The sequence below is a fragment of the Rattus norvegicus genome, chromosome 10 (genome assembly GCF_021556685.1).
Source record: "Rattus norvegicus strain SHRSP/BbbUtx chromosome 10, alternate assembly SHRSP_T2T, whole genome shotgun sequence".
Lineage (NCBI taxonomy): Eukaryota > Metazoa > Chordata > Mammalia > Rodentia > Muridae > Rattus > Rattus norvegicus.
Window position 1 is genome coordinate 78,267,975 of NC_141543.1, and position 25,750 is coordinate 78,293,724.

Genomic DNA, 25,750 nt, shown 5'->3' on the forward strand with positions numbered 1-25,750 from the left:
ATATACATATACATATATACATATATACATACACACACATATATGAATGAGAATGAATGAAGGTTGGGATATAGCTTAGTGGATAGCTTGCCTAACATACATGAGGCCTTGTGCATGATTCTCAACATAAACTGGGTATGCCCTATAATACACTCCTTGGGAGGCAGAAGCAGGACAGGAAGGCAGAAGCGCAAGATCATTTTTGGCTACGGAAAGAGTTCAAGGCTAGCCCGGGTTACATGAGACCCTGTTTCAAAAGAAGGGGGAGGGGAGGAAGGAAGAGAAAAGAAAAAGGATGAACATCTGAATCTAGCTGGTTGCTAATAGGAAGATCATTAATGAGAAGGGACATTAATATTTATTGTGCCATTCTCGTGTATGAGGTAGTAGTTTTCAGATTGAAACTAAGACTCTGGTAAGTCATGTCCAAGGTGCTGGACCAGATGTTTACTATGATTTTTACTGTGATACTCTATATTCCTGGGATAATGTGAGAGTTTATAACTTGAGTAACCTAGGTTTTGACCTTAGACCATTCGAGAAACTTGGGAAAGTCTGGAGCTCTATCATCATCACCGTCATTATCACTATTATTATTATTTAATTCGTATGTAGCAGTTTCAGATAAGATGGGAGTAAGTCTGTATACACCAAAAGGTACCTTGTTCAAGCCGAGCTCACTTGACTGGCCTGCGAGGCTGACTCCATACAGTCTTCTAGCTGATTGGTCCTTGGATGGCTCCCTGAGAACTCCTAGAATCCAGGATCGATAAGGAAATTGCCTGTATACAAGGAAATCCTGACTTTCTTAAGAACTTCGCCAAAGGCTTATTGTCAAGTCCAAAGAGGCAGTTACTTTCCATCTGGGTAGTAATTGTCTATGAAGAATTGTCGCTGTAAAACAAGGTGTTTAATAGGAAGCTCCTTTTATGACATCATCAGACAGAGATTGTAGAGAGGACTGTGAGACACTCTTAGAACAGCTGCCACTTTCGTGGGGGACCAAGAACAGCAGCTCTGAAAACAATGAGGGTAAACACTCAGGCCTAATCGGGATCCTGAAAACAAGCCAGCTGATAAAACATGGCGTCTACCCAGAAGGCCACAGTCTTTCAGGTGTACAAGACAAATAAAAATGGGTCCAAGGTAGCAGTTTCTTCACACAGAGGGGCTGAGGTTACTACCTCCGCTCCTCAGCGGACACATGGGTATTATTCCTCAAGCCAGCGAGCTGCTGCTGTCTCCCTGAGTCCTCCTCCTCCTCCTGCTCCTCCTCCTCCTGCTCCTCCTCCTCCTCCTTCTTCCCAGAAAAGAGCCGAAGCTGCATCCACCACTCACCATTCAACATCAGACTACCCACGCTCTGTGTGCCCACAGTCAGGGCCTGGCCTCTCTGCAGTCTCCACTTCACGGGGAACTGAGACCCGAACAAGAGTAGAGGTACCCCGCCATCATTCTCCTCATCACTCTCCTCATCGAAAGAACCAGTCAGTCCAGACACTGTCCTCCCATCTCGCAGGAGTGAACCGGACTGTCAGTCCAGTCAGGGAAGACTCAACACGAAGAACTGAGAACAAGCCAGGGCGCGAGGTTGGCTACCATTCCTCCATGGCCTCTGACGCAAAATACCGTCACTTGTATTTCACAAGAGAAAAAGAGGAGGACCCACCCTCCAAGGTCCAGAACCCCCAGGGGGTTAAAGTACCCCGTAGGGTTTCAGCTTGCCCGAAGGATGAAGCTATACAAACAGAGCCCACCCGAAGGACTACTGCTGAGGTCAAATCTTCAAGAAATGTCTTTGTCCAAGAGCATAGTAGTCGCACGGCTAATACCCCTCAGATAGTTATTAGAAAGATCCCTCCCCAGGAGCCAGAAGTTGGTCACAGCTCAGTACTTTCAGAACCTAAGACCTCGCAAAAGACCACGAAATTGTCAACAGGCCTCAAATTTTCTGTTCTTAGAGATTTAGATGGGGCACCACGAGCTCCTCCTCCCCCTCCCCCTCCTCCTCCTCCTCCTCCTCCTCCCCCCCATCCCCCTCATCCCCCTCATCCCCCTCATCCCCCTCTTCCTCCTCGACCAGAGCGTTCTTTCTGTATTGAGACGAAGCCCCCAAAGATTTTAATATCCGAAACGGAGCCCACTGTGAGGTCCCCACCCCGAGAACGTGAGGTCGGACGCAAGGTGACCATCTCCCCAGGAAAACAGTCAATGCAGTCACCTCATCATGTGACATGTCGAACAGTGTCTGAAGGAACCTATAAGTCTCCCCTATATTCAGAGCTTTCTCCAAAGCCCTCTACCCAAGCCACTGCAGCCTTTGAGTTGACCCCTCGGCCTTTGCCCCCTCGGTCCTTACCTAAGTATGGGCCTGATTGCTCATGGTGGGCCTTACTGAATCCTAAAGTTGAAACACCCCAAAACCAATCCATATTTGATTTTGAACCTAAGTCGCCTCCCTTCCTAGACCCTTTAGAGTCCTTTTATGAAATGGACTCAACCTCTTTCTGTGAGGACCTGATGTTCCAGAGAGACAAAGCAAGCTTACCACCATCCCCAAAGGAGTCTTTATACCGGGTACCATTGACAGAAGTGCAAAAGACCCCGAAGTGCACCAGCAAACAACCCTCTCAAGGGTTCAATGCTTTCTTCCTCGGTATGTGGAGAAGCAAACCGTCCGGCTGCAAGCCACAGTTAGCGACATGGGATATTGGTTGGGATGGGCAGCAAAGCACCCGCTCTTCATTCTGGGCCCCAAGGCTGCCTTCCTGCTAGTGCCAAAGTTGGTTCTGTCTTTGAGCTTTGTTCCATGCCTTGCCTGCCAGCTTCAGTGAGCTCCACGCTGCTGACATCAATGCAAATGGTTAGATCTGGAGTTGAGCATTGACTGTTAACAGGCATTGCGGCTTAGCTCTTCCGTGGAAGGTAGAGAACACATGCAGGGTCAGAAGTGATTCCTCAGAATGGAAATAAAGAACAGAGGCAGAGTAGGGGCTAGTAAGGCTGTTAAAACAAACTAGAGCCTCAGTTAAATACTCTGCTTTCAAAGTGGAGTAGTTGGGGTGCATAGGGACTGGTTCTTGGGCTTCCAGGAGGTAGAGCACATTAAAGCACACAGCAGAGAAGGTGGAAGAGGGACAGTGGGCATACGGTACCCATTCCTAGGTGGGAAGAGAGTGAAAAGGGTCAAGGGCTAAGAAGACTTTCTGGTGGAGGTGTGGAAGGAGGATGACATTCCACACACAGGAAAAAGCAAGCTTCCGTTACTTTCAGATGTTTCCGAGGAAATGTACAACCGGATCCTCTGGTGGCTGAAAGGTCTGTATTTTCCTGTCTTTTGGTGGTGGTGGTGGTGGTGGGGCACTTGTGGAAGGCTGTGGGGGAAGGTGAGAAGACAAGTGATAGGGTGGCCTCCATGTCTGTCCTGTAGGCTAAATCTGTTAAGAAACTAAATGTCGAGGATTTAAACCTAAACGAGCGGTAATTCTCTTTTTTACCTTAAATTCCACTCCTAGTCATCCCTTTGGGAATGTGAACCTTTTTTATTTTCAACAGTCGTCTTTTAATGAGAACTCAAAGTAGATTTACTGGAAAGGATGCAACTTAAGTCCTGTGGTCCTTACACTTAATCTTACCTATCATAGGTTGGGTTTTTGTTTGTTTTTGAGACAAGGCTGTGTTTTATAATGTAGCCTTGGCCTTGCTATGTAGACCAGAGTGGCCTTCAATACACACAGACCTATGTGCCTCCAGATTGCTTGTACTGTGTTTGTGCCACCATCTGCACCCAGCTTTTAAGATTTAATTTATTTGCTGTGTTTGGGTCTTTTGCCTCTGTGCCCATGAAGATCAGAAGAGGGAGTCAGATTCCCTGGAACTGGAGTTACAGACAGTTGTGAGTTGCCACATGGTTGCTGGGAATTGAACTTGGTTTCTCTGCAAGAGTAGCCAGTGTTCTTAACCACTGAGCCATCTTTCCAACCCCCCAGTCATGTGTTTTAAGGGAAAAATCACCAGAACAAGACAGCTGCTTCAAAGTCATGCCCATTGTTGAATCCCCAGTGATTCAGGTTAAGGGTTCAGAGCTCTCCTCAAGCCCTCATTCCCTCCCTCCCTTCGTCCCTCCCTCGCCTTGGTAGGATCCCTAGGCCTGCTCACAGCTTGCCTTGTCTCTGGAGTCATTAATGGTTCCTTGCAGATGCTTTGCTCCTCTTTATGCCTGGCCACTGGTAGCACAGGGGCAAGCGAGCATGAGGCCCAGACCTCTAAGAGTGAGTCTTGGTAGCATAGAGTTCTTGCTTGTGAGAAGTATGGCGCGATAAGCCCTCGTCCTATTTACTAATGGGACACAGGACTGGGCTGGATGGCATTGGGGGGAGGGGACCCTGTGCACGCACTCCCATCCCAAGTCCTCCATCCCTTGGAGAATCTGACCAGTGTGAACTGCTTGATGTGTAAAGCACTCACCACAGTGCTTGGCATCATGAACACCAAGTAAACGGCAGCTGCAGTTTTTAGGCCATTTGCGGCCTAAGAAGGGACTTGGGCTGGGCCATTCCCATGTCAACTGGCCATCTTTAGTAACACAATCTTTCCCCTCCTCATGTTGACACTTCCTGAATTCCATTTGTTGCCTGCCCCCCGGAAATGCCTGGCTTCTACTTCTTTGTTTTGACAGATGAGGAGGTAAGAATCCTTCTGGGAGATACTTGTAGTCCAGTGTCCCAACCCCTTACCTAATTCCTTCTCCTGCCCTCTGATGGGAGGGAGGGGTGTGGAAGGAGACAGAACTATGTATGTGGTTAGTAGCTTGTCCGCTGCACATAAGGGCACTGTGCAGGGACGTTTGTACAAAAATGTTACATGAGCCGAAGTTGCAGCTTTGAAGAGAAAGTGAAGATCTTTCACCCAGTGCTCCAGGGGAAGGCTAGGCAGCTATGGGTTGGATCATTCCCCATCTGGCCCTTCCCTCTCCTGCCTAGGGCACTTCAAAAAGGGGTTGCCTTTCTGGGTTACACACTATTTGAGTCCTCAGGTTGGGGAAACATAAAGTGGGCTCTGCTCTTGGCAGTCCCGTGTCCTAAATATGGCAGTGTCCTGATTTTGCAGTGCGTTGACTGTTCCCTTAAGTGCTTGGGCTCTTGGTCTGCTTTTGATAAGATGGTCAAAGCTCTTCCGGCCTCACTCTTTTCTTTGACCACATTACTCTCTTAACCCAAAGCCTAGCAAAAATCTCTAGTGAGGCCCATCCATGGCTGACTGACCCGGGATGAACAGTTGACTTGAGATAGAAATGAGTGGGGACAGCAAGAGCTCAGATAACAGAACAGCTGGAAGGGCGGTGTCCAGGAATGCAGCTGCCACCCCCTCTGCCTCAGACCCAGAGTTCAGCTGTAGGTGGGAGAAGGCACTCTTAGAGATTATTTCCAAGCAAAGCAGGAAGTCCCTTTTTTTTTTTTTTTTTTTTTTTCCGGAGCTGAGGACCGAACCCAGGGCCTTGCGCTTGCTAGGCAAGCACTCTACCACTGAGCTAAATCCCCAACCCCCAGGAAGTCCCTTTTAACTCTGCTCCAGACCATCCTGCTCCTTCATTCCGTAGATGGGTTGTTTTTTGTTTTTGTTTTTGTTTTGTTTTTTAATTCAGATGTGTGACACTCTGCTAGTACACACTCACTTCCTTGCTTTGAGATACTGACTACACTAATGGGGAGATAAGACAGACATGGACAGGGTAAAAACCATATATAAATAGGTACTAGTCTGTGCTCAGATACCCAAACAAACAACAGTCTGGATGAATGCTCTTGATGGGGCTTAGGCAATGGGGAGCCAGGAGGAGGAGAAGTAGAGGGTGGCTACAGCCTTCTTTCCGAGGCCAGAGGGAGATATCTTAGGGATATATATATTAGGGAGATACCCTAATACAAAGCTATACCTTTGAAAGGGGTACTGTTTCCTTCGGTTCAAGATTTGATGCCTGTGACTAAGCAGGCTTCTCTCCATCCTCCCCACCCTCGCCCCCTTCTCTGTGCATCTTGTTTTAGTTTAGGAAGTCAAAAGTTCTGGCAGCAGAATGACTTCTTCCCAAAATAGCTCTTATCCTGTCTGGATAATTACAGCTCTTCAGCTCTGCTCAGTAGCAAAGCTGCTCCCCAGAAGCTAGGAGGAGAGGCTCTCAGGCAGCTGGGCCGGGGTCTCCTTTGGCTCTCTAGAGGTAGGATTTGCACAGAGTTAGGCAAAGTAGTCTCCATGAAACAGCTCTCACAGCCTATCATTTCGGGATATATAGCCCTCAGGGAGGCCCGGGATGGAGACCCTGTAGTCTGGGTGCCTTGTGTGCAAGGACCCTGGTTCCTCTGATTTGGGAGTGCTTGACCATAGAGACTTCCAGATTCCATTCCCAGCAGGAATTCTCTAGTGGCTCAACCCCAGTGGCTGGCTCATGGAAGGCAGTATTTGTTACTGAATACTCATCTGGGAATCTTCCAGGTCCACAGCGATGGAGAATACTGAATTTCATAAGCCCCTCTGAGTCTGCAGCTATGGATAAAGCCAGATTCTGCCAATGACTCTGTTGATCTCCCGAATGGCTCCTCGAGGTCCTTTTGTCTAGGAGTGGGGTTGAGAAGTGCTTCTCACCCATGGATTAGGGTGATAGAGGTTGGAATCTCCCCAGAGAAGATGAGGCTAAACCGAGGGGAGCATTCCTATCATATATGTACTAGCAGAATCTCGACAAGAAGTGGGTCAGGGCAACTGCCTTCTCCTTTGGCCTGGGGACTTCTGGAAATAAAGCATCTCTTAGTAAGACAGGCTGCAATGTCTCTGATGGACAGGGGTAGTCCAGCCCCCAGATCACTTGCCTACAGGATACCGGACCTCCTGGCCACTGGATGTGACTTCTCAGGCTATCAGAGGATGAGGTGGTTTCCTTCTTGCCACATCTATCAATTATGCAAGAAACCAAGGCTGGAATTAGGGCAGTTACCAGAGGAGGTCATCTCAGTGGTACCCAAGGCCGACTTGAAATGTCAAAGGGTCTTATGTCATTTGATCACTGAAGGAGAGAGGGTCATCAAATTCCTGTTGACTTCTGTATGCTGGGGGAGCTCAGCTCTGGGGCATCTTATTTACTAAAGAAAGCTTCTAGTCTCTTAGGAACCCAGGAGTGTCTGCATTCATTAAGGGAAGGAAACAGAATCCTACAATGCGAGCTATTTGAAAGGAATCCTGAGAATTCTCTTTCCCACTTTCCCCAGTCTTCTCGCCTGGTACAGAGCAGTGGATCTCAATCTTCCTAATGTCGTGGCCCTTTAATACAGTTCCTCATATTGTGGCGACCCCTAACTGTAAGATTATTTTTGTCGTTATTTTATAACTGTAATTTTGCTACCGTTATGGATTGTAAGGTAAATAGCTGTGATTTCCAGTGGTCTTAGTTGACCCCTCATGACCCACAGGTTTAGGACAGCTGGTCTATCTGGTGGTTGAGAGGCTAATTTGGGATGCATAGAGCAATGGGGGTGAAAATGAGGCAGGGTACCTCAGAAGGCTTTTTACAGCAGCTTGACCCCACTACACAGCCTCTTACCCCATCAGGTGGCACTTGGGTCATTTGTACCTGTCGAGGGCAGCCAGTTCTGGAGCACGATGAACAGCTGCTGACTTCTGGCCCTGACTTGCTAATTTGGGGATAGGTTAGGTTGGCCATAGGGTTTACTACTGAAAGTCCTGCTTCTCATGGACCCTCGTTCATGCTGGACAAAGCGTGAGTTGTGGAATAGTCTATTTCAGCATCAGCCTCTGGATACGGAGCTGAGGGCAGATTTCCCAGCCTCACTGTAAGACCAGGGCCGCTGGCTCTTAGGTAATAAAGGCAGGAAAACGTGTTTCTTCCTTGGCTTTGATGGTGGAACTAAAGCAGCTAATCATCCTTAGTTTTCTGTTGTCAAAATAATCCCACACAGGCACATACATCTTGGACTTCCTAGTGTATGTTTTTCTTTTTTGTTTACCTAATTTATGTGTGTGGGTAATTTTGTCTGGAAGTATGCCTGTCAGTATCCCACATTCATACCTGGTACCCTGGGAAACCAGAAAAAGGCCTCAGATCACTGGAACTGGAGCTACAGACAGCTGCGAGCCAACATGTTGGTGCTGGGGATCGAACCTGGGTCTGGGAGAGCAGCCAGTGCTCTTACACATCAAGTTACATCTCCAGGCCTCCCCAAGCCCATTAGTGTACCTTGAAAAGCTAACTCTCCTGACTGGACTCCATTTCCAGTTCTTTCACTTAGAGTATTTTAGTGATGTCTGAGGGGATGGTTTTTAGTAAGGAGGAAGACAGTGGGCTCAGGTGGAGCAGGAAGGTGGACTTCAGGGGGCCAACTTGAATGAGGAAGTGAGGAAGAAAACTCTTCAGTCCAGAAGCCGTCCTGACAGCTGTTGAGCCAGAAGGCCGCTGTCCTGATCAGTGGAGCTGGTCATGTTCCTTCACCCTCTGCTCAGCTGCCTTTGGTTCAGCTGCCGGGAGGGGAGCAGAAAGACAGCTGCTCCTCAAGGGTGGACAAAAGCTAGAGGAGGGGAACAGAATGTGAGCAATGTCTCTTAGTTCCTGAGAGAAGCCCCAGCACTCAGACTTGGGCTGGAGGGACCAGTCTCTTCCTTGGTACACTCACCATGGTCAGAAGTCATTTAAAAGTCTCTGTGATTGTTCTTGGGAATTTGTGTTGGTAGGTCTAAGACCTAGACCGGAAAAGCTGACCCCACAGTCACTTCTGAAGGCATTACTCGGGCATTCTCTGTTCCCATCTCTCTATACCCATCACACATGGGCACTCCTAATCCCCCGGAGGGAAAACATTTGAAATAGCCACAGTTGGCAGCAGCTGGTTTGGTGTTGATAATGTCCATATTTGCAGATATAATAGCTACTGTTCATTTTAGTGGCTTTACCTTCTCATGTTACTGTCTATTTCTGGCAACCTGTGGCATAGACATTTTTTATCTCCAAGGATAAAAAAACTGGGAGTCTGAGCTTGTTTGTCAAAGCTGAAAACACTAAGGAATATCCCATTCTACTGCCCCACAGTGTGGTACAGACACTCCTGTCACTGCATCTTCTGTAAAGTTCTCAGCATTTCAGAATGTCAGGAACAGCAAAAGGAGGGCAACAGTCACGCCTTCCCATGTGAGTGAAGAGGCTAGGAGGAAGCCTGCGTTTGAGAGCAGACAGAATGAAGGACACGTGCTGCCGGGTCAGAGAAGTTTAGACCCTGCAGGCTTGCCTGTGCACTAAAACCAGAGCAGAAAACTAATTAGTGCACTGTTTTAGCCGGTGCGTATTGATTAGCCAGCTCCTGGGGGCAGGGCCCAGTTACCATCACATGACAGATTCTCTAGTCCCATGCTAGAAGTCAGCTGAGGTTAAAATGGAAGACACATTCCAGCCCCCCAGGGGGTTTTGCTTAATTTGGGAGAGAACAGTATACAGACAGGTCACTTGAAAGGGTGCGGACATCCAAGGACAAAGTCTAGTGAAATGAGTCAGCAAGCCTTCTAGCACAGAAGCATTTAGCCAGGGTGGGGGAGTGCTTTGACTTGACATGACAAATACCTGGGTAAATCAGTTTTCATAGACTGCAGGATGCTAGAATCCATGCCCTTAAAAGCCGAGGAGGTATTTAAAGACAGGCTGGGAAGCTAGGAGAGTCAGAGTGGTCAGGGAGTGATGACGTCAGAAGGTTTGCCAGGCTCCTCCCACCTGGACCTCCTGTGGTTAGTTGGCCTCTTGCACTTTTGGAGCATCAGAGCTCCTGCTCTGTCTGTGTAGCCACACAACAGGTGCCACCTGCATCTCAGGCCTGTTCCACAATGTAGGACCTGAGGCAGCAGCTGGGGTGGGGGTTGGGGGAATGCTTTAAGGGAGTCTGCTTCCATACAGACTTACTGAGTTTTCCTTTAAAGACACAAGCCAGCACTTTGGCTCCACCTGAGCTCTTGACCATAGCATCAGTAAGTCATTCATTTGTGGCAGAAGGGAGACACTATTAGTTCTTGAGCCACTTATGGAAAATGGCTACTGAGAGGCGCTATAGTGGCCTTTTGCTTATCATGCAGGCCCAAAATACTGACTTTCAGTGTAAGCATTCCGTGTCTTAAACTTAGGTCCTGGCTTGGCCACACACAGTGTCCTTATGAAAACTGCGGTGCCGTGCAACTCCTTGTCCAGGAGCTGGTGGACTGTGGGTATCGGGCTATGGCTGTGATTGCTGCCTTGCATTTCTCAGGGAATGATGTTATCCCCTGTGCCAAGCTATCTGTTCCCCAGATGTTTGCCTGTCTATGCTAGCAATGCTCAGGAAACCATACCTAGTCAAGAATATCACTGCTTACCTCTCTGGATTATGAACTTCAAAGGAGTCCCAGAGCTGTGTGAGATGAAAGGGGTTAAGGCAAAGTGGGCCTCAGCACCTGACACGGGGGTGTGTGGGAAGGTGGAAAGGGATTCGTGCAAGAGTGGCTGGATCTGGGCTACGCTCTGACCAAATATGATCAATACAGAGAAAGAGCTAGAAATTGTGGGGGAGGGTCCAGTTTCCTTCAGTGAGGGAAATAGAAGCCCAGGAAGATCAAGGGACTTTTCAATAGACATTGTTGCCATAGAACATATGCTAAAGTCTGGCTCTCTCACAGAGTATTCCAGGGCTAGCCTACAGGCCTGTGGGAAAGGGATGGCTTAGCCTATCTTCAGCTGTTGTTTTACCCAGCATGTTACCAGAGTGAGAGGGGGACGGTGTGCCACTTAGACCCATGCTTTCTGGCATGGGTCAGAGTTTTATGGTCTAAGGCTTCTCTTGGGGCTTTTCTCAAGACAAGCTGGCACCAACGTGCCTTAAGACATGTAGGCTCTGGACCCCAGAGCAGCAGGTGGTAGAGAAGAGCTGGGGGAAGTCCAGCCACAGCTGAAGAGAAAGAAACTAGCCAAGCTGCCTTTTGAGATAGTTCTGGGTCCACACTCAGCATGGCTTGGGGCTTAGGATTTGACAGTAAAGAAAACAAGACTTTGTGGTCAGGCCTGCTGCTCCCTTGTCTTACATGAATGGAGGCATAAACATGTATGTGTGGAAACGAGGTCAGAGTTCAGCCTTGGGTGTTGTTCCTCAGGACAGCCGTGCACCTTGTTTGTTTTCAGACAAGCTCTCTCACTGGGTCCTGGGGCTTACCAGTTAGGTGAGGCTGGTCAGCCAGTGAGCTCCAGAAATCCACCAGTCTTTACGTTCCTCACGTTGGAATTACAGTAGGCCACCACACCCCCAGCTTTTAATTATTTTCTATGGTTTCTGAAGATCAAGTTCAGATCTTCCAGTACAGTGCAAGCACTTTATAGACTTAGCTACATTAGCCCGGGATCTGTTTTCTTTGATGCAGATTTTTCCCTGACTCCCACCCACATGACTAGATTGACAATGTATCTTTCAGGTGTGTGCTGGTGGCTTGGGACTAGTGTAGCCTAAGGTTGCCACTCAAAAGGTACAGCCAACCACCGCAAGCTGCTGCTTCTGTAGACTTCCAGCAGCACTGGAATTCCCCTTTTGTGTCTTTGTTTTTCTGGGTGCAGCTTGAAGTCTCCTGTCTACCACAGACCTTTGTCTGGAACCTATGTATAGTTTCAGAGGGTACCTCACTGAAGCCAAGCTTGCAGGCCCCCCACCATATCCCTCAGGCTCTCTTCATGGCTAAACTTCTGCCTCGTTCCTGACTGCCTCTAAGGCCTATAGAAGCATGCAGCTCACTCTGACAACACTGCATCCATGTTTAGAAAGCCAGAAGAAACAGTTAGAAACTTAGAAACCATCTAGTTTTATCCCCTTAATTTTGGGGGATGGAAAACTGAGGCACTGAGGTGAAGTGAGTTGCCTAAGGTCTCCTAACTAGACAAGTTTCTCCTCAGCTTGCTAGCTAGCTAGCACTCACTTGTACTGTGAGAGAGCCATAGTGGTAGAGCTCAGCTTTGCCTGAAGTACATTCAGGCTGAGGCCAGTCAGTCAACCTGCCCTTCGGGAAGGGCTTTTGGGGGTCAGGGGGGGACATGTTTCTGGAAACTTCCACAGGAACCTGGCCAGTTCAGACCCTACTTAATTCAGGAAATCCCTTCTCAACTCCCTGTTCCCAAGAATCTACCTTTAGCTATCTGCTGCTTTGACCCTTCTGACCTTCTAATGCTCCCAAAGCTGCTGGGGCGTTTGTCCCACTGCATTTCATCTGCTTATTGGAGGAATGGCCTGCCTTGCAGGTTGTGCTCAGCTGGCCTTTCCGGAGGCACTCTCTCGGACTTGCTTGCCCCAGGCAAGCCTCCCCTAACCTCTTAGAGCCCTTCTGTCTCTTCACCTCTTTGTTCCACCCTACTAGCAATTGATCTCTGGATAATTTATGCAGCAAATCCTCTTTAATCTTTAATCTGGGGGTCTTGAATAAAAGGAACCTGCCGGCTAACCTGTGTCTTTTTCACAGCTTGAGTGGAGGTGGGGAATGTCTGACATTTCCCTCCTAGGAGGTATAGTGTGGGTATGAGCAATGAGTAACTTGGCTGTTCAGTCAGTTCACTCCCCTAAATCCTTGTTGAATCTCCGGGGAGGGAGGGGGATTACTAATGCTCTCTAACTCTTGCCGCAACTCGACCTCCCTGTGCAAAGGCAGTCTCTCTTCCAGGGATGCCAGGTGGGCTGGTTTATTTTTCTGTGGGAACTGACTAGAGTTCCTGCGGTGCAACACTGCCTGGAGAGACTATTCTAGAAAAAGCACTTGCCGGGTGCAGCCCTGGGTTTCAGGAGACGCTCACGCAGGCACCCGTCGCGGCTGCAGAGGTACAGGCCCCGCCCCAGGCCCGACTAGCCCCGCCCCACCCCGCCACCAGCGGACCGCACTCTTGCAAGGCTAGTGGGGGCCCCGCGGTGCAACGAGGTCCGCGCGCAGCTCGCACCAAGGGTGGCTGGGGCGCTGTCCAGGAGGAGCTGGCCCGGCTCGGGCTGCAACCATGGTAAGGAGAGAGGACAGCCGGAAACGCAGGGCCTGCCACTCCCGGGCTGCTCTGAGGGGACACTCGGCGCTGCAGCCCTAGCTGGGCAGGGCGTGAGGTACTGTCCCCAGCTCTAGGTTCAGACAAGGCACTGCTGGCGCTAGGCGCCGCGTCGCCGCTCTCAAGTTAATCCTTCTGAGTGGAACTGCTTTGAGCGGGCCGCGACCCCCAGGGTGCTGCCCAAGGTCTTGGAGGAAGGAATAGGTCAGTTTTGTGGGAGGTGCCTGCTGGTAGCCTCTGGTGCTGGAGAGGACGGCACTGATGAGGATGGTAGGGGGTCCCCCGCCCTTGCGGGAGTCAGCTGTGTTACCTGGATGACCCTTCCTTACCTACCTGGGGTGCAGGGACTAGCACCAACTTCCTTTGGAAAACACAGAGGAAATCCGTAGACACTGCCAGCCTCACTAAAAGGAATGATGACAGAATGACCCACATCCCCTGGACCTTTCTCAGAGAGGAAGAGGCAAGTCCAGTGTCCTATTGTGCAGGGGCATGATCAGCTCCATCCTTTTGCCTCCCAGTCCAGAACCATGGGAAACATTCCTCCTGCTGCATCTACCCTGTCCCTGCAACTAGGTCCTTCTGCAGTGTGTGGGGGTTGGGGTTTGGGGGGGGGGGACTCATTTCTGCCACCTGCCTGTGAGAAGAAAAGCTGTAACCCCAGATAAAACTTTTCACCCTTGGCTCTGAGGATACCAGCTCCTCTGGTGTTGTCCTGCCAGAAACACAATGTATGGGGGTCAGGGCTTCCAAGCCACACACCACCCTCTTCTTTCAGACCTTGCTTTCTGCATGGGGAGACACAAGCTGTTTACAGCAGGAGGGGATTGGTGATCAGCCCACAGGGCAGGATGTTGACTGTGAGCAGCTGCCAAAAGGGAACTCTGGACCCTGTGGAATCAGAAGCTTTCAGGTCTGGAAAGGCCACCCTTTTGGGCTTTCATCTCTCAAGCTGTGTCTAGGCAGAGGCCCAAGTTTTGGCCAGGAAGTGTTAGTGACCCTATGACCTACTCAAAAGGGGGTTCCTGGGAGAGGCCAAGTTGTGCTTGTCCTTATCCCAGTTCCCCAATCTTCTGCCCACATGGGAGATGGACAGACTGATTGTTCTAAGATAGAAGCCTGGGGGAGCACTGATTATCTCCAGTGCTAAACTCAGCAGGGATCAGGGGGGCTTTTTCTGCCACACACTAAGTTCAGTTCAACTGAGGTTTTGGGGCTTTTGGCTTGGCTGAGGCCACCCTGCTCTTTTCTAGCTAAAGATACCCCACATTACCCAGATGTCCAGTTTCAGACCTCTACACTCACAACTAGCCAAATGCCTGGGCTGACTGGTTCATGTCAGGCCACACTTCTCTGTGTTGTGTCTTGCCAGCGAAGGAGGTCAGTATCCTAGCTCCTTTGGAAATGAGTGTGGAGACCTCCAGCTGAAGAGCTCTAGAAAGTCTGAATTTCCCCATGAAAAGAATGACAGGACTCTATTAATGACCAGCCTGTGACTTGAGACAGACTTCCGTGTCACATCAGCTTGAGGTGTTTGTTACTTGGGAATGCTTTCTCTTCTCAGCTGTCCTGGGAGAAAGAAAGACAAGGACTCTAAAACTAAGACTATTCAGGCTCACAAATATTGCTGCCCCAGCAGAAACACTGGCCTCCTGACTCCTAGTGGATGCTCCATCTGTAACGACCCCCCGCCCCCCAAAACCCTTCAATTGGTCTCTAGGATGCCAGCCTTCTTTGCTTTGAACCCACACTCCTTAGAGACCAAGTCTTCTACTGATTTTGTAGAAAAGATGAGGTAGGGCACAGAGGCCTTTGTTGAGTACAGAGGTCATGTATCTTTGGATGACGGAGTCCTCAGAGCAGAGACTCCTTTGTGGCTATTGCAGAGAAATTTAGCAATAGTTTTCTGGATGATGGAGCAGCAGCTTCTTCTGGTTCAGAAAAACAGTGGAATACTTGAGAAGAAGTGTGGGTCTGTTCCCATGGAGCCTATGTGCAGGGGATGATCGGGCATCCCACCATTTTTTTTTAGCCTTGCTTAAAGTTAAGGTAAAAGATGGAGGGGGTTGGAATCTTTGGACTTCGGTTCCTTGGTTGGCCATCGCTATGTACTGATGGGTCAAGTCACCTTAGGGATGTATGTCCCAGTCCTCAGGCAGGCTTCAGTGTTCTTAGGGTTAACAAGAGAAGCTAAGTGGATCAAGCCTGTACTGCAGACTTGTTGGGAGGTTGGTGCTGTGCCCACCAGGGTAAGAAGCTGGCAGGCAGCATGGGACAGCCAATCAGAGGAGGAGGGAGCTGCAGAGGATCTAACTGACCCTGCTGCAGCTGAGCCGTCCTTGGAGGGTGGGTGCCCAGGGGAGGGGAGAAGAGGGGGCGGGGAAGAACATTCCACAGAGAGTGGGGTCAAAGAAAAAGGGGGAAGGAACAAACCAGGAAGCCAGATGACAGCAGGAGCATCAAGACAAGCCTGTTTCTGTTCGAGGACCTTTGCCTGGAGATAGAATTAGACCTAGAGCTTGCTGACAGGGGTCTCAAGTGTGGGGCATGGACCATTCACTGGGATGGCAAGGGAACCCTGTCCCCGAGGACGGGACTGAAGCTGGGGTAAGGTGGTGCTTGGGGAGGTGGGTAGACCTTAGTGGTCTCCCACTTGGCCTTGACCGGCATAGGGGCTCAGAGCTGGAAAATGGTTTGGTCCCTGGCAAAGCTGGAGGAGGTAGACAGACAGATGGAAAAAGAGCCGAGTGCCTCAAACTCCTTGTCTGGAGTCCTTTGGCCTTCCCCATTGCTGGTGTACCATCAGTCCGGCAGGGAAGATGGTGGTGCTGGGATCTTGGTAGCTCTGTGGGCTTGGGGTTTCTATCAGTGCTTCCCAGTCTTCGGTGCCCCAGAGAAAACTTAGTCTTTTCTCAAATGTTTAGCAAGACCCCCAGATCAAATTCTGGGTCACCCTGGGGTGGTTCAGGGAGATTTTTCCAGAATTCCCCAGACTCATTAGCTGCCAGACAACAAGAGCCACTCCATCCTTTCTCTGCTTCTGTATAATTAATTTGGCCAAGCTGGGACACTCGAGAGTGAAAGGGGCAACAGTTAATCATTCTGCTAGGCCAACAAGCATAAATGGGGTTGTATGGTTAATCCGTTGGCCCTCAGATATAATGGGCATGGGGAGCTGTAGTCAGCCTTGCCTTAGCATAGCCCTTTGGGGCCACTAAAGTCCACATGCTGGTTCCAGTTTCCTCTCTCCTCTCCAAGCAAACCTTGAAGGCTGATGACCAGCAGGTGTAGGGACCTGAGTCATACAAGACTCTCCCTTCTAACCTCCCCTTCTCTGTCTCTTCTAGCATAAACCTGTCAGTGTGCATGTCTGCCCCTTTCACTTCTGACCGTTGTAAAATGGTGCTATGCAGGAAGCCTGTGACCATCTTACCTCTCCTGCTTTGTCTGAGACTTCACAGTGGTCCAGGGTAGCCCCGCTGGCTTGGCCAATCCCCAGAGGGTGACTCAGCCTCTGCAGCTGGCCCTTGTCCATTGTCTGGGGGTGGCACGTGGGTGTTGTGAGGCAGAGATGAGCCCAGCACTGCCAGGCACCCCACAAAGAATGCTGACCCCCAAAGGAGAGGGGGAACTCTTATGAAGCTCATGGCTGGGGGGGGGAAGGGGGGGCTAAGGCAAGAGGGGAAACCACTTGACTTCCATGACGATAGAACAGACCTCTGTAGGGAAGCCCGCCAGTTCTTTTCTCAGCACCCCACATTCGTGGTTCCTAGGTGAGGCCACAACCTTTCCAGTAGTGCTGAGTTCAGGGAAAATGGGCACGTAGGCAACTAAGGGGCCCCTCCCCTAGATGTCACTGCCAGTATATGGTACATGTTTAGGGTAGGAGGTCTAGCCTTACTTCAGCCATATTTCCCAGGCCTTTTTGGTGTTTCCTTTATCCTCGCTCACCTGTCTGTCCCTGACTACCCTCTGTGTTTAGCATCCACAGGGCAGGAGGAAGGTGGTACTCTTCAATTCTGAGGTTTAGGCCAACGTTGGGCATGGTTCATCAGCTAGAGTACGAGTATGGCCAGTGGGCCTAAAGCCTGGGCAGCAAGCCTGCGAGTAAGAACCTGTAGTAGAACATGCACCTATGTCCCCAGATCCCTGACCAGCAGTGGCAGGCACTGAACCATCCTCTGGCTTGTTACCTGGAGGACAAGCCCCCTCCCCCCACCCTCCCCACCAGCACCCCTACCCTCTTATGACTCTACACTCCTCTTTGAATGGCACATTCAAGTCTTTGGCCTCTGCTCCTCCTCCTCTTACTCAGTCCGATTTCTTTGCTTGCTTCTGGGACGGATGCTGGGCCCTGACTAGGGCAGACAGACCTCCAGCGGCAGCAGCCTCGGTGATGACCTGCTAGGAGAACAGGGCTTTGTAGGGCTGGAGTCTGAAGCCCTTTCCAGTCTCTTGGCTTGGGGAGGCTAGCGAGCAGGTGTGTGCGGGGCTAGGCGTGAGCGCGTCCTCTGGCTTCACTGCTGTTTCTTTTAACCACACATACTTTGCTTCTTTCCTTTTCACCTTCTATCTTTTGCCTCAATCTTCCCGTCCTGCCCTCTTCTGCCATTCCCACCTCCTCTACCCCAAACCCCCAGATCAAGCACTTCCTGGAGGACAACAGTGATGATGCTGAACTGAGCAAGTTCGTGAAGGATTTCCCAGGAAGCGAACCCTGCCACCCAACGGAGTCCAAGACAAGGGTGGCCAGGCCCCAGATCTTGGAGCCAAGGCCCCAGAGCCCAGACCTCTGTGATGATGATGTGGAGTTCAGAGCCACGTTGTGGTCCCAGCCCTCTGACAGTCAGCAGTACTTCTGTCCCCCAGCCCCTCTCAGCCCTTCCTCCAGGCCCCGCAGTCCATGGGGCAAGCTTGATCCTTACGATTCCTCTGAGGTAGAGACTCCAGCCCTGCCTTTGCCACTCAGTGGGTGGGTGCTGAAGGACCGGGGAGGGCAGAAAGAGAGCCTGGGGTAGATGTGTCAGGAGGACCTTTCTGTTCTGCAGAACAGAACCTGGCTCAGTGGTTTCTGCCTTGAAGGCATTGGAAACTCAAAGTAACAGTAGGGACTGAAGACCTGCCCAGAGGCCTCAGATGGGAGCTCAGACTAAGAGGCAAGACCTAGAAGACAAGAGGAAGGCTAGTGACAGAGCTGCTTCTCACTCTGATGCATTATGTCTCCTGCCCACTAGGATGACAAGGAGTACGTGGGCTTTGCAACCCTCCCCAATCAAGTTCATAGGAAGTCTGTGAAGAAAGGCTTTGACTTTACCCTCATGGTGGCAGGTAGGAAGGGTCAAGGCTGGGGTGGGCACGGATGTTTCCAGCGGAGTTGATGTGTGCGCATCAGAGGAGTGCGTGTGGGGAGGGAAAGAATGAGCACCAGATGACGCTGTTCTGTTTTGCAAAGTCACTTAAAGCATGGCCCAAAATGTGCAGATTTGGGAGAAGAAGATGCACTTGATTAATAGTTTTCTAGAATCTCTCCCTTCCCTTGCCACCTTGGGCAGTCTCTTGGCTTCATTCAGTCAAGAGGGCTGTATACATTTCCAGATCCGACATACTGTGCTTTCGATTGATGTAGCTCCCATTGGCAAGGCAGCAGTCTGTCCCAGATCTTGAGCAGGTGAACCTTTACCTGAGTTGACGCCTCTGTCTTCTCTCCCATCAGGAGAATCTGGTCTGGGTAAATCCACTCTTGTCAACAGTCTCTTCCTCACTGACTTGTACCGGGATCGGAAATTGCTAGGTGCGGAAGGTAAGGAAAGGAGGAAGCTGAACTCCGCACAGGTACTGGGGGTGGAGCCTCCCTTGGCGTGGTGGAGGCCCTGGGCTTCCTAGAGAGATACATGGCTCCTTTCCATAGACCTAACTGGTCTGGCAAGTTCATCAGCCAGCTCCCTGAAGATCTGGGTGCTGTGCTGGGTGTGGTGGCACACGCCTTTAATTCCAGAGCTCAGGAGGCAGAGGCAGGCAGATCACTATGGCCAGCCTGGTCTACAGAGAGTTCAAGGCCAGCCAAGGCTACCCTGTCCTGGGGCGGGGGGGGGGGGGGTGGTGTGTGGTGTGTGTGTGTGTGTGTGTGTGTGTGTGTGTGTGTAAAAAGATTTGGGTGCAGAGGCAGGGCAGGGACCAGAATCCTGATCTTTGAGTGAGTTTCTGACCCCTAAAGGATTCCAGGAATCCAAGAAAAAAGACTGGAGCAGGGGCTGGGGCCAGAGCCAACAGCCACCGGCATTTCCTGTGTTGGGAAATGTGTTTTTTGCTGGTTCCCAGGGAACAGGCCCTCAGGCGCCTGGGGGTGGAAAGGGATGCTGTCTGGGCAGCAAAGCTAGCTGGAGTGGGCTTTTTTTGGGGGGGGGCTGGGCGGGACCATGCGCTTGTCCTCGCCTCAGTTTCCCTCTCTTCCAGAGAGGATCATGCAAACCGTGGAGATTACTAAGCATGCGGTGGATATAGAAGAGAAGGGAGTGAGGCTGCGACTCACCATTGTGGACACTCCGGGTTTCGGGGATGCAGTCAACAACACAGAGTGGTATGTCTGACCCAGGACAGCCCCAGCTGCCCTTGTCCCACGCACGTGCTGTGTACATTTACACAGGTCACCCTCGGTCACAGACATAGTCATATTTGCTAGGATGAAGAAATCAGTGACCTCACTGGACAGCTGTCTCTTCTGTAGAGTGAGAGGAAAAGGCTGGGGGTGGATGGTTTTGTTTACCTTTGAGACACTTACTATGTAGCCCCAGCTGGCCTGGAACTTACTATGTAGGCTAAACAGGCCTTGACCTCAGACTTCTGCCTCCCAAGATCTTGGATTGATTTTTTTTTTTTCTTTTAAAGATTAGGGTCTCTTGCTGTATACTCACTGTGTAACTCAAGCTAGCCTTGAACTCAGTGGTTTTCTCGAATTAGCCTCCCAATTGTTGGGACTGCAAGTGTGCGCTACTGTGCATATAGCTCTATATTTGTGGGGACAGACGCCCATGAGCAAGCATAGGTGCAACGTGAACACCACCATCCCTCCTTCCTTTCTTTCCTCCAGTTATTATCTTAGATGCTGCAAACAGATCTTGTTTAGGGGGAAAGGAAGGGAGGCGTGAAGGGAAGAAAATCCAAAGAGCAGAGGAAAAAAAAAACAAAAACACAGCAAGGAAATGCCAGGCGGCACCAAGGTGCATCATCGTCAGCCCTGTACTCGGGAGCTGCAGGAAGGACTAGCTCCAGGCCAGTCTCAACCATGAAGCCTGGCTTATATGACATTCTGTCTCAAAAAAAGAAAAAAATGAAGAAGAAGAAGAAAGAGTTAGGGAGAGAGGTGGAAGGAAGTAGGAAAAGAAGGAACTCCAGGTGGCTTTCAGACTACCTAACAAAAGAAAGATGGTTTTGACATGTGCATCACACAAGCACATACCCTTAGCTTTCTTTTGTTTTCATGAACTAGAGAAATGCTTAGGTAATGGTCACACTTAAGTGAGTAGGTGCAGGCGATGGACCAAAAAGGCAGGAGAAGAGGGCCGTGTGTTTGGTGAAGGAATTGGGCAGATGGTCCTGTGTGCACAGATCTTGATTGGCATTTAGCAACTGCATGATCTTGAGCAAATGGTTACATTCTCCTTCCTCATGGAAAACAATAACAAACAAACAAAAAGCAACAAAAAACCCCCAGCCATATCTACATCATCTGTTGGATCTGAAAATAACCCAGAATGATGCATTTTAGCAGTGGTAACTGCAGGGCCAGCAACAAGATTTGTGGGTCCCCGTGTTTGTAATTTTAAGAATTTCAGTTCAATAGCAGAAGAATATCAGACCAAGCGTGGCCTTCTTGACTGTAGATTCCCATGTGACTGCAGGCTGTAGATCCATGGTGCTCTAACCCTGAGTCTCATTGACTAACTGGACCCTCGAAAGCCTTTCTAAACCCTCACCGCCTGCTTTATTTTCATGCCATGTGGCTGTCCTCACAGATAACCGGCTCATCGTCAACTCTGTCTAAGCCCTGACTGGGTGGTCATTTCTTCTAACGTTCTCAATACAGTACTGTGCTAGTCTTGTGGTCCTGGTCTTGTGGTTTCCATCGGTGTTTCAGATGGACTGAGGATAACTATGTTGTCAACATCTTTCCTACTCTAGCAGGATGTCTCAGTGGACAGCTGGTCCAGAAATTCCAGACCCAACTAGCACCTGCTTTCCACTATAGAAGGGACCACTTTCAACCCGCGTACCTCCTTTGCCTTTTAATAAAAAAGTTCCACTTCAGGAAGAATAGTTCCCAGGTGATTCTACCTCACTGTTCATAGTGTACCTCTGTAGATACTAAGTTAGTCAACCAGGAGGAATAAATGGCACACAAACATATGCAAAGGTGGACACTTTTAGGAGTGCAGAACAAATACCCTCATCCCTGGTGGTAGTCAGGGAGCAGAGGAAGAGCCATTTTGTAGCTAGTTGTGTCTGTCAGATAAGGAATGGGTGGGTCAGGCCATATGCAGTTACTGACACTGAGCTTTGAGTCACAAAGAATCTGGAGGAAGTCTCTCTGAGGACTCGCTTTCCTTTTTTAAAAAAATATTTATTTATTAATATGAGTACACTGTTGCTGTCTTCAGACACACCAGAAGAGGGCATCAGATCCCATTACAGATGGTTGTGAGCCACCATGTGGTTGCTGGGATTTTGAACTCAGGATCTCTGTAAGAGCAGTCAGTGCTCTTAACCACTGAGCCATCTCTCCAGTCCCCCAATTTAATTTCTTCTGTATAAAACGAGAGTGCTGAGCTTGAAGTGCTAATGTCACAGCAGTGAGGATTAAACTAGATAAAAGAGAAGAAATCCTGAAAGTGAAGTTCTTAAAACATGCAAGTGCGGGGGCTGGGGATTTAGCTCAGTGGTAGAGCGCTTACCTAGGAAGCGCAAGGCCCTGGGTTCGGTCCCCAGCTCCGAAAAAAAAAAAAAAAAGAACCAAAAAAAAAAAAAAACATGCAAGTGTGCACGCACACACACGCCTATGTACACATAGACACACGTGCATACACACACACACACACACACACACACACACACGGGGAGAGAGGCATTGTTTAACTGTGGGGACAGACTCAGGAAAACACATCAATTGTGATTTCATCATTGTTAACACACACAAGGAACTGTTGTAGATCCCTTACTGGACATGATCTCTCAAGGGACAAGAGACCAAACATAAGAAAAATGAGGATGCCGTCTGCATAACAGTTGTTTTCCAGTAAACGTGCTTCATAAGTAGAAGGCATATATATATTGTGCATTATAGTGACTGAAGTGACAGCCATTTGTCATCCCTGTTAAGTGATACACATTTTTTGTGCTATAGTTGAAAAAAATTTTTTATAAATTTACTGTCAGGGTGCATGGTGTGTTTGTGCCGGGGCGTGCGTATGCAGATGAGAGAAAAACACCGTGAAAACAGTTTTCTCTTTTCACCTGCGTTCCTGGGATTGCCCACCCGCCCTTTAGGGCAAGCATTCTCAGCAAGTGAGCGCCCTCATGAGCTGCGTGCTGTTTTCCTGTGCCTGATAGCACATGAGTCACTCACAGATGCTGTGATGTGAGAACGGCAGCTGTCTGAGCTCACTTATCTTGTGGGACTAATGAAGTAAATGGGTCTCAGGGTTGATGGGAACCTTGCTTCATGATGATGACTGTGGAGGAATGTACATATGGCTGTGCAGTAGAGGGCAGTGTACATTGCTGGTGTCAAAGACGCCATCATGGAAGCAACTGGGGCTTAGATAAGGGCGAGAGGGTCTGGAGAGACAGGCTCTGAGGCTGGACTGTGAGCTCAGCGGTTCCTGGGTTTCTAAGTGGTGATCACTTGCTGCCCCCTGGCTATTCTTCTTTGCCTGGTCACCCTCAGTCCCTTTTTGTTCCTTAAACTAGTATTTATCAAACTTCCTGTGTACCCAGACTAATTTTCTATCAAGACGTGAACTACTCCCATCCTACCCAGGTATTTCCCTGGAAAAGTAGAAAAAGCAAAACTTGGCTCAAGCCAGGGTTCCCCAGGCAGCCCCCACTCCCACAGTTTCTCTGCTTGTCTGTCCTTGCCCCAGCTGGAGGCCCGTGGCTGAGTACATTGACCAGCAGTTTGAACAGTATTTCCGAGATGAGAGTGGCCTGAATCGCAAGAACATCCAAGACAACAGGGTGCACTGCTGCCTGTACTTCATCTCACCCTTTGGCCACGGGTATGGTCTGAGCCTGAGGCTCCTGGCACCACCGGGGTCTACTAAGGGAACAGGCCAAGAGCACCACGGGGCAGGGTACCACTAGCGGGTGGTCACCGATTCCTGTTCCCCAGGCTCCGGCCATTGGATGTTGAATTCATGAAGGCCCTGCATCAGCGGGTCAACATTGTGCCTATCTTGGCTAAGGCAGACACACTGACACCCTCTGAAGTGGACCGAAAGAAATGCAAAGTGAGGGAGGCTAATGGAGGGAGGGGGTTAGGTGGGCTTCTAGAAAGGATGGGGTACCCAGAACTGTGGACCCCCTCATCTGTTTGCCAGATCCGGGAGGAGATCGAGCACTTTGGAATCAAGATCTATCAGTTCCCAGATTGTGATTCTGATGAGGATGAGGACTTCAAATTACAGGACCAAGCCCTAAAGGTGGGGCCACCCTAGGGTACCCCCTCCCTAGGGGAGGAGAATTCTATAGAAGTACAGACTGTTGGGGTGGAAGAGGACCCTGTCATCTTAGAGCAAAGCAGAAGACACAAGTGGAAAGGGACAGGGGAGAACAAGGATGCTGATAGGCAACCCATAACTTCTCTTAGGAAAGCATCCCATTCGCGGTGATTGGCAGCAACACTGTGGTAGAAGCCAGGGGGCGGAGAGTTCGAGGCCGGCTCTACCCTTGGGGCATCGTGGAAGGTAAAGCTCTGAGCTTGTGACCAGAGTACCCTTGCCCTTAGGAGTTCTTCTTTACCTATGACCCTGGCTGACTCCTAGCCTTGCTATGCAGTGGAAAACCCAGGTCACTGCGACTTTGTCAAGTTGAGGACAATGCTGGTGCGTACCCACATGCAGGACCTAAAGGATGTGACCCGAGAGACACACTATGAGAACTACAGGGCACAGTGCATCCAGAGCATGACCCGGCTAGTAGTGAAGGAACGGAATCGCAAGTATGACCAGAAGCCAGGACAAAGCTGGCCAGGGGAATCCCAAGTCCTCCCCTTATTACTCTGCAGGCCCCAGGCTTCACTCAAGTTGGTGCTGGGGTCCCCCCAACCTTACTACCCTCCTTTCCCCCTCTCTTCAGCAAGCTGACAAGAGAGAGTGGTACTGACTTCCCTATCCCTGCTGTCCCACCAGGGACAGATCCAGAAACTGAGAAGCTCATCCGGGAGAAAGATGAAGAGGTGAGAGTTGTGCCGTCAGCCTTGGGAAGCCCCATTGATAATTCTCACTCTCTCTTGGCTTGGGAACAGAAGGACCTATACTTATGCTCTGATACATATGTGGGCTGTTGAGTGGTTCTGCCACTTTCGTCATACATAAGGGCCACCAAAGCCCCAGACTCAAGGGATTAGAATCTGGGGGGCACTTCTTCAGTACACCTTGTTCTGATCTGTGCACCTATTTCAGCTGCGGCGGATGCAGGAGATGCTACACAAAATCCAAAGACAGATGAAGGAGACTCACTAACTGGCTTTTGGACCTGAATATTTAAATCTCTTCTACCAGCCCACGCCGGCCTCTCTCCCTGCATCAGCTCTGCTCAGGCCCCCTGCAGCTCCTACCAGTTCGCCTTATATCCCTGCTGACTTCTCAGAGACTCAGAGGAAATAAACTAACCTATATGTGGCTCCAGGTGTCTCTGTATTTTTACGCATTTCCTGGAAACATAGCTCCTATGACTCAGGGTACTGGTTTCTGGTTTTTAGTAGGAAACAGAAAGGAGAAAAATTCCCCTAATAGAGTTCACTCCGCTTACAACACAGCCTGGCTTTGTCCATCTTGACTATTTTTATTCTGCCTCCATTTTCTGAGCCTCAAGCCTCTACGCTTCCCATAAATAATACCTTCATTTTGTAGCTGCTTTTTTTTTTTCTTTAAAGATTTATTCATTTATTACATATAAGTACACTGTAGCTGTCTTCAGATACACCAGAAGAGGGCATCGGATCTCTTTACAGATGGTTGTGAGCCACCATGTGGTTGCTGGGAATTGAACTCCTCTGGAAGAACAGTCGGGTGCTCTTAACCGCTGAGCCATCTCTCCAGCCCCTGTAGCTGCTTTTGCGTAAATCAAGGTATTAACTACATGGCAACCTCTGACTTCCGGTTTTCCCCAGATTTGGGTAAATAGATATGCAGAATTAAGCTCTAAATTCCATGAAGTTTTTGGTAGAGCACTGAACAAATGCTGACAGTCCTGTAATTAAAGTGCTGGGACATAGGAAAAAACGAGACAAAACAGCATAGTCCCCAAGGAGAGTCAGTATCAAGCCTTTGCTAGGTTAGACCCCGGTTCTAGATCCTGGAACTGAAACAGTGAACTCAGGCGAGGTATCTGTTTCCTGTGACTTAGAAACTGTACTAAAAGTTCCAGTGCTTCATAAACTAAGATCTAAGGACACTA

At 49.7% G+C, this 25,750-nt stretch overlaps 1 protein-coding gene across 37 annotated transcripts; it reads left to right on the plus strand.

The window, feature by feature from the left end:
* The first annotated feature begins 950 nt into the window (after window positions 1–950).
* Septin4 (septin 4) lies at window positions 951–24,974 on the plus strand. 37 transcript variants are annotated; one of them, XM_087570669.1, is made up of 14 exons: window positions 956–2,656; window positions 3,274–3,318; window positions 4,679–4,686; window positions 17,719–18,015; window positions 18,313–18,406; window positions 18,792–18,878; window positions 19,532–19,655; window positions 23,215–23,349; window positions 23,463–23,580; window positions 23,671–23,772; window positions 23,940–24,036; window positions 24,128–24,290; window positions 24,428–24,527; window positions 24,754–24,974. In XM_087570669.1, exons 1-14 carry the CDS (start codon window positions 1,084–1,086, stop codon window positions 24,811–24,813), a joined length of 3,003 nt encoding a protein of 1,000 aa, XP_087426795.1. In that variant the 5' UTR covers window positions 956–1,083; the 3' UTR covers window positions 24,814–24,974. The 37 variants fall into 37 exon arrangements, 28 of the variants coding, with proteins under 28 accessions (XP_087426787.1, XP_087426795.1, XP_087426788.1 ...); XM_087570662.1 differs by lacking the exon at window positions 4,679–4,686 and having other exon boundaries at window positions 956–1,590; window positions 2,468–2,656; window positions 3,274–3,322; window positions 24,481–24,527; NM_001408896.1 differs by having other exon boundaries at window positions 971–2,656; window positions 24,481–24,527.
* The last annotated feature ends 776 nt before the right edge of the window (window positions 24,975–25,750 follow it).

What these genes read in the sequence shown, in the direction of transcription:
- Septin4 (XM_087570669.1), top strand. Translation starts at nt 1,084, where the DNA reads ATGGCGTCTACCCAGAAGGCCACAGTCTTTCAGGTGTACAAGACAAAT. An exon ending in GTTCAATGCTTTCTTCCTCG is followed by an intron (nt 2,657 to 3,273) that starts GTATGTGGAGAA and finishes CGTTACTTTCAG; the next exon opens with ATGTTTCCGAGGAAATGTAC. An exon ending in GTGAAGGAACGGAATCGCAA is followed by an intron (nt 24,291 to 24,427) that starts GTATGACCAGAA and finishes CCCTCTCTTCAG; the next exon opens with CAAGCTGACAAGAGAGAGTG.